Source organism: Scyliorhinus torazame, chromosome 1, assembly GCF_047496885.1.
Source record: "Scyliorhinus torazame isolate Kashiwa2021f chromosome 1, sScyTor2.1, whole genome shotgun sequence".
NCBI classification, from domain to species: domain Eukaryota; kingdom Metazoa; phylum Chordata; class Chondrichthyes; order Carcharhiniformes; family Scyliorhinidae; genus Scyliorhinus; species Scyliorhinus torazame.
In genome coordinates, this window is record NC_092707.1 from 232,761,010 (window position 1) to 232,774,413 (window position 13,404).

At 41.0% G+C, this 13,404-nt stretch overlaps 1 protein-coding gene across 7 annotated transcripts in view; it reads right to left on the reverse strand.

The window, feature by feature from the left end:
• Window positions 1–13,404, reverse strand: part of LOC140419399 (unconventional myosin-VI-like) — a 351,457-nt gene that overhangs the window by 17,719 nt on the left and 320,334 nt on the right. For 6 of the 7 annotated variants that reach the window (XM_072503309.1, XM_072503281.1, XM_072503287.1 and 3 more), the window contains 5 exons: window positions 12,080–12,240; window positions 11,927–11,968; window positions 11,571–11,600; window positions 7,256–7,294; window positions 4,175–4,278 (listed from right to left, as the gene is read on the reverse strand). In XM_072503309.1, the coding sequence (XP_072359410.1) occupies window positions 4,175–4,278; window positions 7,256–7,294; window positions 11,571–11,600; window positions 11,927–11,968; window positions 12,080–12,240 (376 nt within the window). The remainder of the gene's footprint in view (window positions 1–4,174; window positions 4,279–7,255; window positions 7,295–11,570; window positions 11,601–11,926; window positions 11,969–12,079; window positions 12,241–13,404) is intronic. The other variant, XM_072503306.1, reaches the window with a different exon arrangement.

Genomic DNA, 13,404 nt, shown 5'->3' on the forward strand with positions numbered 1-13,404 from the left:
TCATATTCATACACTTTCCAGAGGAGTGCATCAGGTGCATTTTTTTGTGTTCTCATGGGATGCGAGCATCGCTGGCAAGGCCAGCATGTGTTGCCCATTTCCAATTGCCCGTGAACTGTGGTCTGCATGGCCATTGCAGAGGACAGTTAAGTGTCAAACGCACTGCTGTGGATCTGGAGTTGAATGTAGGCCAGACCAGGCAGATTCCCACTCTGAACCAGGTGGGTTTTTACAACAATTGATGACAGCTGTCATGGTTACCATTACGGAGGTATATTCCAGATTTATTCATAGAATTGAAATTCCATCAGCCACTGTGGTGGGATCTGAAATCATGTCTTCATGAGCACACCCGGGCCTCCATATTACTAGACAAGTGACATTACCACTAAGCGACCATCCCCCCTATTTATGTTCATAGAATTCACAGTACAGGAGGCCATTCGGCCCATCGAGTCTGCACCGGCCCTTGGAAAGAGCTACCTACTTAAGCCCAGGCTGCCACCCTATCCCCGTAACCCAGTAGCCCGACCTAACTAAGGGGCAATTTCAGCATGGCCAATCCACCTAACCTGCACATCTTTGGACTGTGGGAGGAAATCCACGCAGACACGGGCGAAAGTGTAAACTCGACACAGTCACCCGATGCCGGAATTGAACCTGGGACCCTGAAGCTGTGAGGCAGCAGTGATAACCACTGTGCCACCTTGCGGCCATCCTATAAACCAGAGGGCTGATGCTAATTATAACAGCCTTAAAGTAGAAAAACATTCAAGATACTTCCTAGCAATGTAATGAGACAAAAACATATCCAGACAAAAACAAGGGATGCATAAAAATTTGATCAAAGAAATGGGTCTAAAAGGGGGAAAGGAAGATGGAGATGGAGAGGTGGAGCAATTTAGGGATGAAATTCCAGCACATAAGACCTAAATAGCGAAAGGCACAACTGCTAATAATGGGGGTGAAACGAGTTATGTGGGATGCACAAGTGGTCAGATGTGCAGAGTTTGGAGGTGGGTCACTTAGAGAGATGGATAGGATCACAACAATATGGAGGGGCAAGGGAATGAAGAGAATGAAACACTTTAAGGATTTTAACACAAAATCTGGAAATATTCATCAGGCCCGGCAGCATGTGGAGAGAGATGATGCCAGACTGGAGAACTCAGAAACCCCACAGACCAGTGAGAGGGGGGTGGGTGAGTGGGGATTGGTGCAATATATACAGAAGGTTGGGAATAAGACACTGGCTTGAAGAACACAGGAATAGTTAAGTTGAGAGAATAAAAACACAGGTGAGGCATTCAGCCCAAGGTAAAATGCAGTAGTGGTTGGAGTGAGTGATGTTACGGAGGTGGAAGCATGTGGTTCATATAATGGAGAGGGAGGCTCAGATTGGTTGTTGAGATTGCGAACAGTCTGGTTTAGCCTGAGAAAACAGTGTAGAGGAGAATGGAATCAGCAGCGACAGTGCTGAGAGAGGAACCAGGCCAAAAATGATGGCCTCAGTTCTCCACAATGTTTTAACCCAAGGAAATTGAAGCTCATCCAATATTGCATGCTGGAAAAGCAATCTGATAGTGCAAAAGCAGTGGAGGTGGTCAAGAAAGTGGATGGAACAGGCTGTCAATTAAATTAATCCCATATCTATAAAAGTCGCTACAAAGGAGTATCTTGTAAATGGGGAAGAGGAATGGGGGTCAAAATACAGATCCTTGGAGGACCCTGAAGACAATGGAGAAGCTATGGCTATGACTGGATAGTTGACAGTGAAACCAAACATGGGATAGTCCCACCTAGCCAGAAAATGGAGGTCGGTAGTGGCTGTCCGAGGCAGAAAGGATGAAAATAAGGATGGAAAGTGACCCCCCTCAGTCGCAGGTGTCATTTGAGATGTTTGTTAGGAACACATAAATCCTGTCGCAATGATCGAGACATGATTGGTGAAGTTGAAACAAAATTCTGGAAAAGGTGGGCAAGAGGCATTTTACAGGACTTCGTTAGGAAAAGGAGATTGGAGGTAGGGTCAGTAGTTTCCAAGGACATAGCGGTAGAGGATTTTTGAGGATGGGTTGATGGCAATGGTTTTGAAAGCAAGCAAGAGCACCAGAAAGAGGGTTGGGAGGTCAGCATTTTAGTGGGAATACAGTTAAGCGAATGGATGGTGTGTCTCATGGACAAAATGAGCTTTGTGAGGACTTGAATGTAAATAGAGGAAAAATTGGAGAAAGACACAAGTTTGGATCTCGAGTGGAGGAAACCATTTGGGATTGATAAAGAAGCCAATGAGCTCATCACATTTGGTGTTGGAGGTTTAGATTGTTTGGGAGAGGGAAAACGGGGTCGAGGGGAAAGAAGTTTAAGGAGGTGATTGGCAGTAGTGAAAACAAAGTCAACGTTACCTTTGCTCAACATAACAAATTGAGCAGTGTGCCAATTTTGCAGAGGACAATATGGTGTGTCAGATATCCTCAAGGTTTCACCCCTTGTACATGAAGAAGATACAACAGGGGAACATGCCAGGAGTCAGCCAGGGCAAAATGTGGGTACAGTTATACCGATTAAGCAGATCGACTGCTATATCTATACTGTGGCAAATAGAGGGAATGTAGAAAGAGCAAGTGTACAAAATTTAGAATTGGAGTTCTTTATTTTGCAAGCATGGAAACAGAAAAACACAAATGAAGAGGGCATTCAGCAGAGCGCATACTTCCACCATACTGTGTTAACTCAACATTACAATTACGCAGCGCTTCCTTGAGGCTTTTTCCTGCCTGGTTGATGCTCTGTAACAATAGAGTAGAAAAAATGAATCTTTTTATTAAGAGCGGACACTTCATGGAGGAGGCTTCAAGCCAATCTATATCCAACAACCTGTTCTGTAAACATTGTTCACATTTTGACAGCTCTGACAAATTCCACCACAGCAACCGAGACAATTGATAGCATACTAAAACAGCAAACAACATTCTAAATAAAACCACTGACAATAAAGTTAATTCATCCTATTTACCGATGTTAATGGATCCTGCCCTACATTTCCTGGTTCCCAATCTATTTTATCTTCACTGATAATGCCTTCACTGGTGGACCAAACAAAATAACAATATTGTGCAGGGTTGAGGGCGAACTGTAATCATCGGAATTAGAGTTGAAACGGAAGTGGATTTGGTGAAGACAAACAGTCAGTAATTGCAGAAGAGAGAAGGCAAAGCAAAGATGGATGAAAATTGAAGTCACTGAGAGTTACTGCCCAATGTTGCGAACTGCCATTTTTCACTTGTGAATCTGAGAGCATTTCTTTGTGGACAGTAATGAAATCTGAAGTTCGCCACAGGATCATTCTGTCTGCAGCCAGATAGAGATCCTCCACACTGTTTGACTTGTCTTTAGGTAAACTCTCCCTCTCTCCAAGACTATCTCACCTTTTGAAGTTGGTAATCAGTGCACACCTGATTTGCTGGCTTCTGCACATGATCATTGCATCGGCCCTCCAACAGATCTGCCCGTTCCATCACACCATTCAACCATTATCTTCTTTTGCCTCACTTTTGATCAATGACCATTAATGGTTTCAGACTGAAACACGAACTGTGACTCCTGAAGAACGATCCCACAGTATATAATTGTACAATTTAGTTGCAATCTAGGGCAGCACGGTAGCACAGTGGTTAGCACTATTGCTTCACCGTGCCAGGGACCAGGGTTCGATTCCCGGCTTAGGTCACTGTCTGTGCGGAGTCTGCACGTTCTCCCAGTGTCTCTGTGAGGGTTTTGTCCGGGTGCTCCGGTTTCCTCCCACAAGTCCCAAAAGGTGTGCTTGTTAGGTGAATTGAACAGTCTGAATTCTCTCCCAATGTACCCAAACAGGTGCCGGAATATGGCGACTAGTGGCTTTTCACAGTAACTTCATTGAACTGTTAATGTAAGTCTACCTGTGACATTAATAAAGATCATGTCTTAACCAACCTAAGATTAAGCCATGTTCTAGTTACTATGTGATGCTGACTAAAAGACAATCCATTTCAATATTAAATAAATAGGAATATATAATTCTATCACGAGGTGGAAACTATTCTTCCAAATGAAAAGACTTGAATAGATTTTGAATAGACTTGTGACATGAATTGAAGCCAGTAGGATAACTTTATCAGACTGAGTGGCTTCTTACCACAGGAGGTGTTGATGACATCTCGCAGTTCAGCATATTTCCATTTGCCGAGATCAAATTTCTTTGCGCCAGCAGCAGCCTTGGTAGCCTGGACCTCAGGGCTTCTGTTGGAAAGAGGAAGCGCAGTGAGACAACTTGGCAGAGGAACCAATCTAGCACCACCTATTGGCACATAATCCACAGACAATGGGGATATTAAAACTTAATTTCAAAGGGAGTGGAATATTTATTTGTTCATGTGGCATGGTTAGATGTCACGTGTTCAGAACGAATTGTAACTAAACCTCCAGAATTGTCTCCAACCAGAGCTGACAACTCTATTTCCTGTGTTTAATAAATCATTAACACCATGTATAAAGAGAATGGGTAACAAATTTGTTCATGATATAGCGGATGTAAAATATAGTAATATAGATCTCCATCATCCACAATTACAATTGAAGCCAGTCTATCAAGAGTTACCAGTGCGGGAGACCAATGCATTATGCAGAAAAGCATTTGATCGATTTGAAGTTCATTTTTGTAAAGTACAAAAATTCGGCATTTCCACTGGTCTGTTTGTACTCTGCCAGACATTGGAGAAATTGTGCCTCCTCCAACAAACCACAACCACACTGCAGTCCTTCTCAATGAATCCACCATAAGCCAGAGTAATGGATATATGAAAGGGACCAAAGGTGATCGGAGCCCACCTGAAAAGAGGAATGATAAAAAGAATCTTTGCTGCATAGTCTCACATTTGTAATGGAGATAAACTTTGGTCTCTTCATTGGAGAGAAAGGCCTGCATGTACCTCTCACGTTTTAGAACCATCTCAAAAGCAGTTCCTAAAACAGTAAGCTGTGCTAGGGTTGTCCATACAGCAAGATTTCATGAATGTCCATGAGATGAATGGCCAGTTCAGACATGAATGTCGGCGAAGACAACTCCCCACTCCCTCCCACAGCTCTCTCTTCAAAGGCTCTAGGATTCATAACAGCCGGCAGAAACAGGGTGGCAGGCTCTGGTTCAATATCAGATCCATTCAGTGACATTTACTTGCAGTAAATAGGATTTCTCCATTTTAATGCAAAGCTTTGTTCTACTTTTCAGGACAGTGAACACAAATAAAAGGCAACTAGAGAGGTTTTATCAAATTCCAAAATGAATTTAACCAGGAACACTGACAGTAAAGAGATTTGTTGCAACAAAAATTATCCCATTCGAACCTTAAATTAGCTCCTCGGTTCACAGCTTTTGGGAGTTAAGGTTCAGACCGTCTGAGCAATCTATGGCAATCAAGTCTATTCCCTGGACCATGTCGACAGCTCTGCAGTAACTCACTTGACAGATTCACATGATCCACTGCATTATCTTGGTGTTGCTCATCTCAACAAGACAGCTGGCATACTTCTGAGCATCGTTTTCAAAAGCACCACGTCTAGTTCCCATTGTGCAACATTTGCTCAGACTACTCTGCGAGCAGATTTGGCAATAGTGGAATACCTGCACATGTATAAGGATCTCCCAGTCTTATTGTTAGGGTGCCAGGAGAACTTTGAAAGCTGCCTGCCTTTCCTCAATCTAACCTGGAAGCAACAGGCAGGAGGCAAGCATGTATTTTCCACAGACAGCCAATACTCTGTATACCCAGGAAAAATGGAAAGTGAAAGGCCTTCCCATTCTACTGAGTAAAATGAGGGAAGAAACAATCCAATGTCCCTTAAACCCAGACATACATATTAACCTTTTCCAAGCACATTTCCTGTTAGTTAAACTTCTAGCATTCAATAAACACACAAAAAGCAAAGTGTGCTGAGTGTCTGAGGAGGGCGGCTCCTACTTTCACTTTATCATTAAATGGAATTCTTTGTTAGGAAACTAAATCTTTAGGGCGGCACAGCGGTGCAGTGGTTAGCACTGCTGCCTATGGCACGGAGTATCCGGGTTCGATCCCGTCCCGGGTCACTGTCTGTGTGGAGTTTGCACATTCTGTTCGTGTCTGCGCGGGTTTCACTCCCACAACCCAAAGATATGCAGGGTAGGTGGATTGGCCACGCTAAATTGCCCCTTAAATGGAAAAAAAAAAAATTGGGTGCTGTAAATTTATATTTAAAAAAAGGAAACTAAATCTTTGATTGAGATTTTCCAATTAATAAAAAATTAAATGCTCTGCCTGAGAAGGTGGTGGAAAGGGTACTGGATATATACTTGAAAATGAAATATAATTCCCGTGGAAAAGGAGGAGGGAGTGGGGTTAATTATATAGATCTTTCAAAGAGCTGTCATGTGCACAATAGACATGTATTATAAGGTTCTATGAAATCACTGGATCAAACAGCAGAGACTCATGACTCATTCCAGCTCAGTATCTGAAGATGCGACAACCTCAAAAGAGGTCAGCAGTAACAATGCGATTTGAACCAGTAGTGCTTGTATCCATTACAAAAGTGTAAGACTAGTTAGTTGCAAAATTTTAAAATTACACCGATAAAGACAAATTCTTTAATGGGCTAACATCGTGCTTGTTAATGTCTGTGGGAATTACAAATTGAGATTCTGTTGTCATAAACTTCAAACTGATCATTCTGTCTCCGAGTAAACTAATAATTCAACTGTTTCTCCAGCTCGATGTGCCAGGCATGGGTCAGGGACTCAAACTCTTACCCAAGTAATCAACGGTGTGCACAATATTAGCTGGAAACTTAGTTTTACCATTTTCAAAAAATATTTGGTGGTTTGCAAAATATTGGGGCAAAAACAAAATCTTTAAAAGTTAGCCTGGCGTCCATTAATGCCCCTTTAGCCCAACGCTCAAGTGTTTCAGTGGCGCATCACTGTATCCTTTATAAGTAACAACGGACAACAGTATAAAGCTGTAGAACTAAGCAAATGATCAATAAATGTTGCATTTGCACTTTTCGCAAAAAGTCCCAACTCAGGAAGAGGTTCAACTCAATTACATATAGTTGGTTAATTAAAATTTAACAAGCACAAACCGACAAAAAGTGATTCTTAAATTAGTTGTTGATGTTTCAATACATATTTTAGGTGAGCTGTTGAGATTTGAATGTACATTTTAAGCAGTAATGTGTTACCTACCTAGCCAGATAATCTGACATTTCTTTGGCCATTTCTTCCCTGTAACATAACAAATGTGCGCATAAGTAACCGGCATATGATTATTGTGCATCAATACATTTCTGGCAAGTAGTAGACAAGGTTTGACGTTAACAGTAGGCAGGAAGTGAAAAGTGCATTTAGCTCAATGATAACATTTAGCAATACAGAAGATAAAAAGCGATGATTCATTCAGAGATGGCTCAGAGAAGTCCTGTGTACACATGCTGTGAATCAAGAAAATGGAAAACCCAGTATGTTTGCAGAAACAATGATATTTGAAAGCAGCAGGAAAGTTGGCAGCAGAGTTCTCAGTATTTTCGCAGCATTTTAACAAGGTGCAGCAGTGGTACAACAAATTACATATCTCTTCTGTAGAGCAACAGTTTGCTATGCAACTGACACACAAGTACCCTTCGATGCTCAGACAATTGTCAGCTTTTACATCTTGTGGACTGTCCTTGAATGCTAAAACCTAGCTATAAATTTGGAAGGAACGCAAAAAGGTAGTGTCATGGGGAACAAAAGTTAATCTGAACGAGAATTTAACAAACATGTTTCACGGATTCAAATCAGTGCCATTCTCTCTTCCACCGCAACAGCCCTTTATATAAAGGGGTATACCGAGTCTTAAAAAAAAGCAATTTTTAAAAAAGAGGCTGAATTTCTTGAGTTGTATTTTTATAATGAATGCTGATAATATGAAATTCCATTGAATCCAGACCCTCAAGAGCGATACACTAAGTATACCAATTAGCAGCAACCTTTCTTGGTTCAGGTGCGTGTGAATACGTTTTGGACGCAAACAATTTAACATTTACAATCTGGATTCCAATTGGCTGGAAAATATCCTTCAGAGCAAATTTTTAGTTAATGAAAACCCCCAAAAAAGACAGGAAACAAGGTGGTAAGTTAAAAGAAAATTTACAGTACGAGAAATAAGTTTAGTTAACATCAAATACATTAAATAGAAAGAAAGAAAATTCAAGGTTAAGAAATTCATGAATACAAAAGAACAGGACGCAGAATAAGGGCAGTGGCGAGGTTAAAGGTTTAGACGATTTCATTTTTAGTATTTATTTTGTAATTTTACAACTAGTATTCGAGTTATAAAGCTACTCTTGGCATGTGAAAAGTTTTAACATTGTTGCAAATGAGATTTTAGAATATTTTTAGATTTTGGGACTGTGTCATAATTTAGGGAAAAATGAAAAAGGTTATGCGAAATCTGTTGAAGTCTGCCTGACAACATGTATAGTGACGGAGCTGTTAAAGATTAGAGGAAGGCGCAGTTTGTTTTGTTGGGAAAGACGTGCAAGGTGTTTACACTTGGAGACAATGGCAGTAGCAACTATGTTTACAATAGTTAGATTGGTAGCTTCTGGAGTCCCAGGAAGATGCTGAGAATGTCGGGTTGCAAATGTTTATGCTTTAACATGTCCACTTACCTCTAAGGTAGAATAGAATTGGGGGTCTCAAGGATAACTAATCAGCATTTTGACCTGGATACAAGATCAAAGCAACTCACACTGCCGTGGAGATGGCTTTGAGTGGGGGAGAATCCTTAGGAAACCATTGAGAGATCAGATTACAGGTTTTCCTCAAGATATTCATGAAACTCACAGACAAGTTAGCCTGTCAGGATCCAAGAGAGAGGGAGCAGCTGGAAGTCAAACATTTCTATGGTTCACCATGCAGGGATGCAGGTGGGAGTTCACTCACACTCAGATTGGAAAGGCGAAATTCGTGAGGAGTTCAAACAACACTGGAAGATTTGTCTAACTTGTGCTAGAGGAAGAATGTCCAGGGGAAAGAACTTCAGAGAAAGGCACTTCTAAGATTAAAAGTTACCAGGGTGAGAAAGGATAAAAGCAGAAATAAACTCAGAAGTTAAGAATCATTTTAGACGGGTTCCAGGAGAACTGAATGCCTACTTAAAAGACAGTGGAAAGCATAGCTTTGAAATGTCTTGTTGGTTGTGCTAAAAGTAAAATGGGAAAAGTTCTGTTCTGTATAAATTGTCTACATAGTGTTTAGTCAATAGCGTGTTTAGTCTTTTGTATAAGTTTTAAAACATGCAATCTTGTCATGTTATCTTTTCAGATAATAACTGGAGGTTCACGTTGTTATCAGCCTCGACAATGATTGTAACAATGTTAGAACTTCAGTATCTAAGTGAGTACCTAGAGGACAGTTGACTGAACAAGATTGTTATTTCCTGAGAATCTACCACAGTGCAAAGATTAATAAAGGAGATTGTGCTTGGGAAACAGACCCATTCATAAATTGGCATAAAAAATTCCATGCAAGTATCCCTGCGAGTTGAGTAATTCTGATACAAAATTCTTTTGCCCAGAGTGCATGTTTTATGACGTTTACAGGCAACAATATTTAAATATGGAGTGCTCACCATTAAATAGGAGAGTTGGTAGTTATACACACCCCTCTTTTCTGTGGGCTTGGGTAATATTGATAATTGTAAATGTCCTCACTGTTGATCAATGCCAGGTGTTACAAGTATTGAGCCCATACTTCATTTAATGAGGAAAGTATTGATTAATTGTCCTATGTACTGATCTTTTATAATCATGACTAGTTAATCTCCTGTGCTGTCTCATATGGCAAGTTAACAAGTGTGATCTTCATGTGAAATATAAAAATTTGACAGACTTTCATGTAACTCATGACTTTCTATTACAAGACGAATAACCAGTACTGTATACTTAAAAATCTATAGTGCAGATAACACAACAGAATCGCACAGGGTTTCAAGTTTGGATATTATTCAATAAAAGGTCACAGACCTGAAATGGCAACTGTTTCTTTTTAGAATAATCTTAGAATCCCTACAGTGCAGGAGGCCATTCGGCCCATCAAGTCTGCACCGACCCTCTGAAAGAGCAACCTACTGAGGCCCAATCCCCCGTCCAATTCCTGCAACCCCACCCTAAGGGACAATTTATCATGCCAATCCACCTCGACCAATCCACCTAACTTGCACATCTTTGGGTGTGGGAGAAAACCGGAGCACCCGGAGGAAACCCACGCAGGCACTAGGAGAATGTGCAAACACCACACAGACAGTCACCCGAGGTTGGAATCGAACCCGGGTCCCTGGCGCTCTGAGGCAGCAGTGCTAACCACTGTGCCACCGTGCCGCCCCTCTCTTGCCATAGATACTGCCAGACCCTGCTGAGTATTTTCAGCATTTTCTGTTTACATTTTAGTTTTCGAGCATATGTGGTGTTATACTTTTGTTTTTCTTTTATTCTGGGTTGGTCAAAGAGATTGCAAATTGTCTTTGTCTGCAAGGTACTGCAGAGGTTCATCAAAGTGTGAAGGACTGGGACCATTAGTGACAATTCTCGGGAGTGGATCGGGGAGCAGGCATGGAACTCATGACAAAAATATCTGAGGCAACACATTCGCACTCTTCTCCTCACCACTCCCTTCAACTGGCTGTACCTATGGAATACAACATGAAGCAGATAATATCAGGATAGAAATAAACTGTGATCAAAATCTTGTGATCCAATTTCCAGGATGGCTGGAGCTAAATGTGGAAGCTGTGTTGTCCACTCCATCACATCTTACTTTACTTAAACCAAATTTAATTGATGTTTGACGCCAGTTCAGAAATATTTTAACTTTTGTTTTTATTCATGACCTTTTCTATGATTTCCTGGTCATCAAAGTTAAAGCTACAAGCTTGGGGAAAGGAAACTTTTTATTTTCAGATGTTCATATTTGCACTAAGCAGTCCAAAGGTTAGCGAGAGCATGTTGAGGCGGAGTAAACTTTCTTTCATTCGGTCTCAATAATGCACTGCAGCCCAACATTCACTGAGCACTAAGTAGTGCACAGGCGTGATGCTTCCCCATCTCTCACACCCACCATCATGCATCCTCCCAGTCTAAATTAAGTGCCAGTTACCCTATATGCGCTCATTTGGCCTCACTCACCAGGAACGGAATTGAAGCCACCTAAACTCACAGTCAGCAAGTAGACAGGTAGGCAGGCAATCCCATTGTCATTCCCACTGATACAGCAAGCAAATAGGAACAACTCTCACAGGCTAGCAACAATCAACTCTCACAGGCTAGCAACAATTCAATGAAAGAGCAATGAATTGGATCAGTAAGGTTAAGAATAACTAAGTGTAGTTTAAACTTTGTTTTTCTTTAAAAGACAAAGAGGGAAGACAAGTGTTCCATCACCATCATCATAGTCAACAATATCCGCGTCACCAACGCCCAACAGTGCAAATAAAAGAAATGAAATAACAGAAAACTCATACATTGTCATTTTGGATTCTGGTCCACCAGATCTGGAAATAGAACACACTTTAGTTAGATTCTGCTAGGAACATAGACCTCACACCTTCCCACAAGCAGACAGCTTGGGGTAACTCTGTACATGCATTTTATTGGAGTTCTATTAATTTTATTATTTTCAGACAAAAGTTAATCTCGGAATTCATGCAAAAATGATTAGAAAGTCTCTCAGCTTAAAATCATCTTGATTATCAATTTGTGCAATTCTTTGCATGGGAATCTGTGTGTGGGAATTCTAGAATTAATATAGTATAATTATTATACAGAGGAGGTGATTTACTAAATGTGCAAAACAGAAATGCAGGTTACATATCCATACTTAGCAGCAACTTCAACAGGGCGGATGTGTTTAACTTCAACACTGTGGAAGAAAAGACATCTATTATTAAGCTTCCAGCACAAAAACAAGAGGAATTGGGGGGGGGGGGATAAAAACAATCGAAAGAATTTTAAAACACGTTTAGCCCCCTACCTCTTAATTCCTGCATCCATAGGCGATTCATCGTTGATGAGCTCAGACTCACTTTGTGCGATCCTCATGGCAAGCTCCTGGTCACGTCGCTCTTGCTCAAGCAATGCCTGTTTACGAGCTTCCTCCTCACGCTCTGAAGCAAGCTGAATCTCCATTGCAGCCTGGAAAACATAAAGGTGTCTGAACTGAGGCGACTATTAGGTTAGCTCTTGACATTGGTGAAGCTAATCAGAACCATTAGAGACAAACAAATCGCAAAGCAAATGGGCAATGTATCCTGAACACACAGAGTTCATTATTTTTAAGCTTTTATAATTGGTTATATTGACAAACCAGGCCAGCATCTTTGAACGTTACACAGAAAGCAAATTCACTATCTGATAATCTACTAACTTCATCAATTCGTTCCCACAGTATCAGAACTAAGGGTATAAGACAAGTGATGGAAATGTTGAATATCAAGCAAAGATCGGGGCCATACCAGAATAAATGTCATTTGCACATTTAGTAGATGAGAGGCAGTGAAAACTTTACTCGGTACATAAACTAGGATAAAATTGTTGAGTAAATCAATAGATACTAGGGTATCATGGGAATAAATGCCCAAAGGTTGGACAGTTGGCAATTTGGTAAGTACTGCTGGTAAACAAGTGGAAGATGGCTTTTGTCGTAGTTTATTCAGAATGAGTCATAAGAACAGTTGCTCAGAGGTTCAAATTAAGAGTGATAAAACAAGAGCCAAGTTAAAATTCAAGGAGCTGCATTGAGCTCAGTGAGAGAAATTGAGCAGTATGGGTTGCTGCTAAATTATCAGACTGCTTATCTGACATCTAGGCTGGATGAGCAGAAATTTCCTCCAATTAAATAGGGGTCAACTGAAGCCATGTCTTTGGTGCCTGCACCAGACTCTGTTCCCTTGCTATCAACTCCATCCTTCTCCCTGACAACTGTCTGAGACTAAACCAGACTGTGCACAACATTGGTGTCATATTTTATCCCAAGGTGAGTTTCCAGCTCATTTCTGTGCAACTAATAAGATACCCTTTTTCCATTTCCAAACACAACCAGACTTCATCCCTGCCTTAGCTCACCTGCTGCTGAAACACTCATTCATGATTTGTTACCTCTGGACTCAGCTGTTGTAATGCTCTCCTGTCGGGCCTCCCACATTCTACCTCCCATAAACATGAGGTTATCGAAAAATACTGCATGTAATGGATCCTGTTAATCTATCACCCCTGCTGACCTCCTTTGGTCTCTGGTCAAGTTTCTCTTCACTTTTAAAATTCTCACCATATTTCCTTGTGTCTGTAATCTCCTCCTGC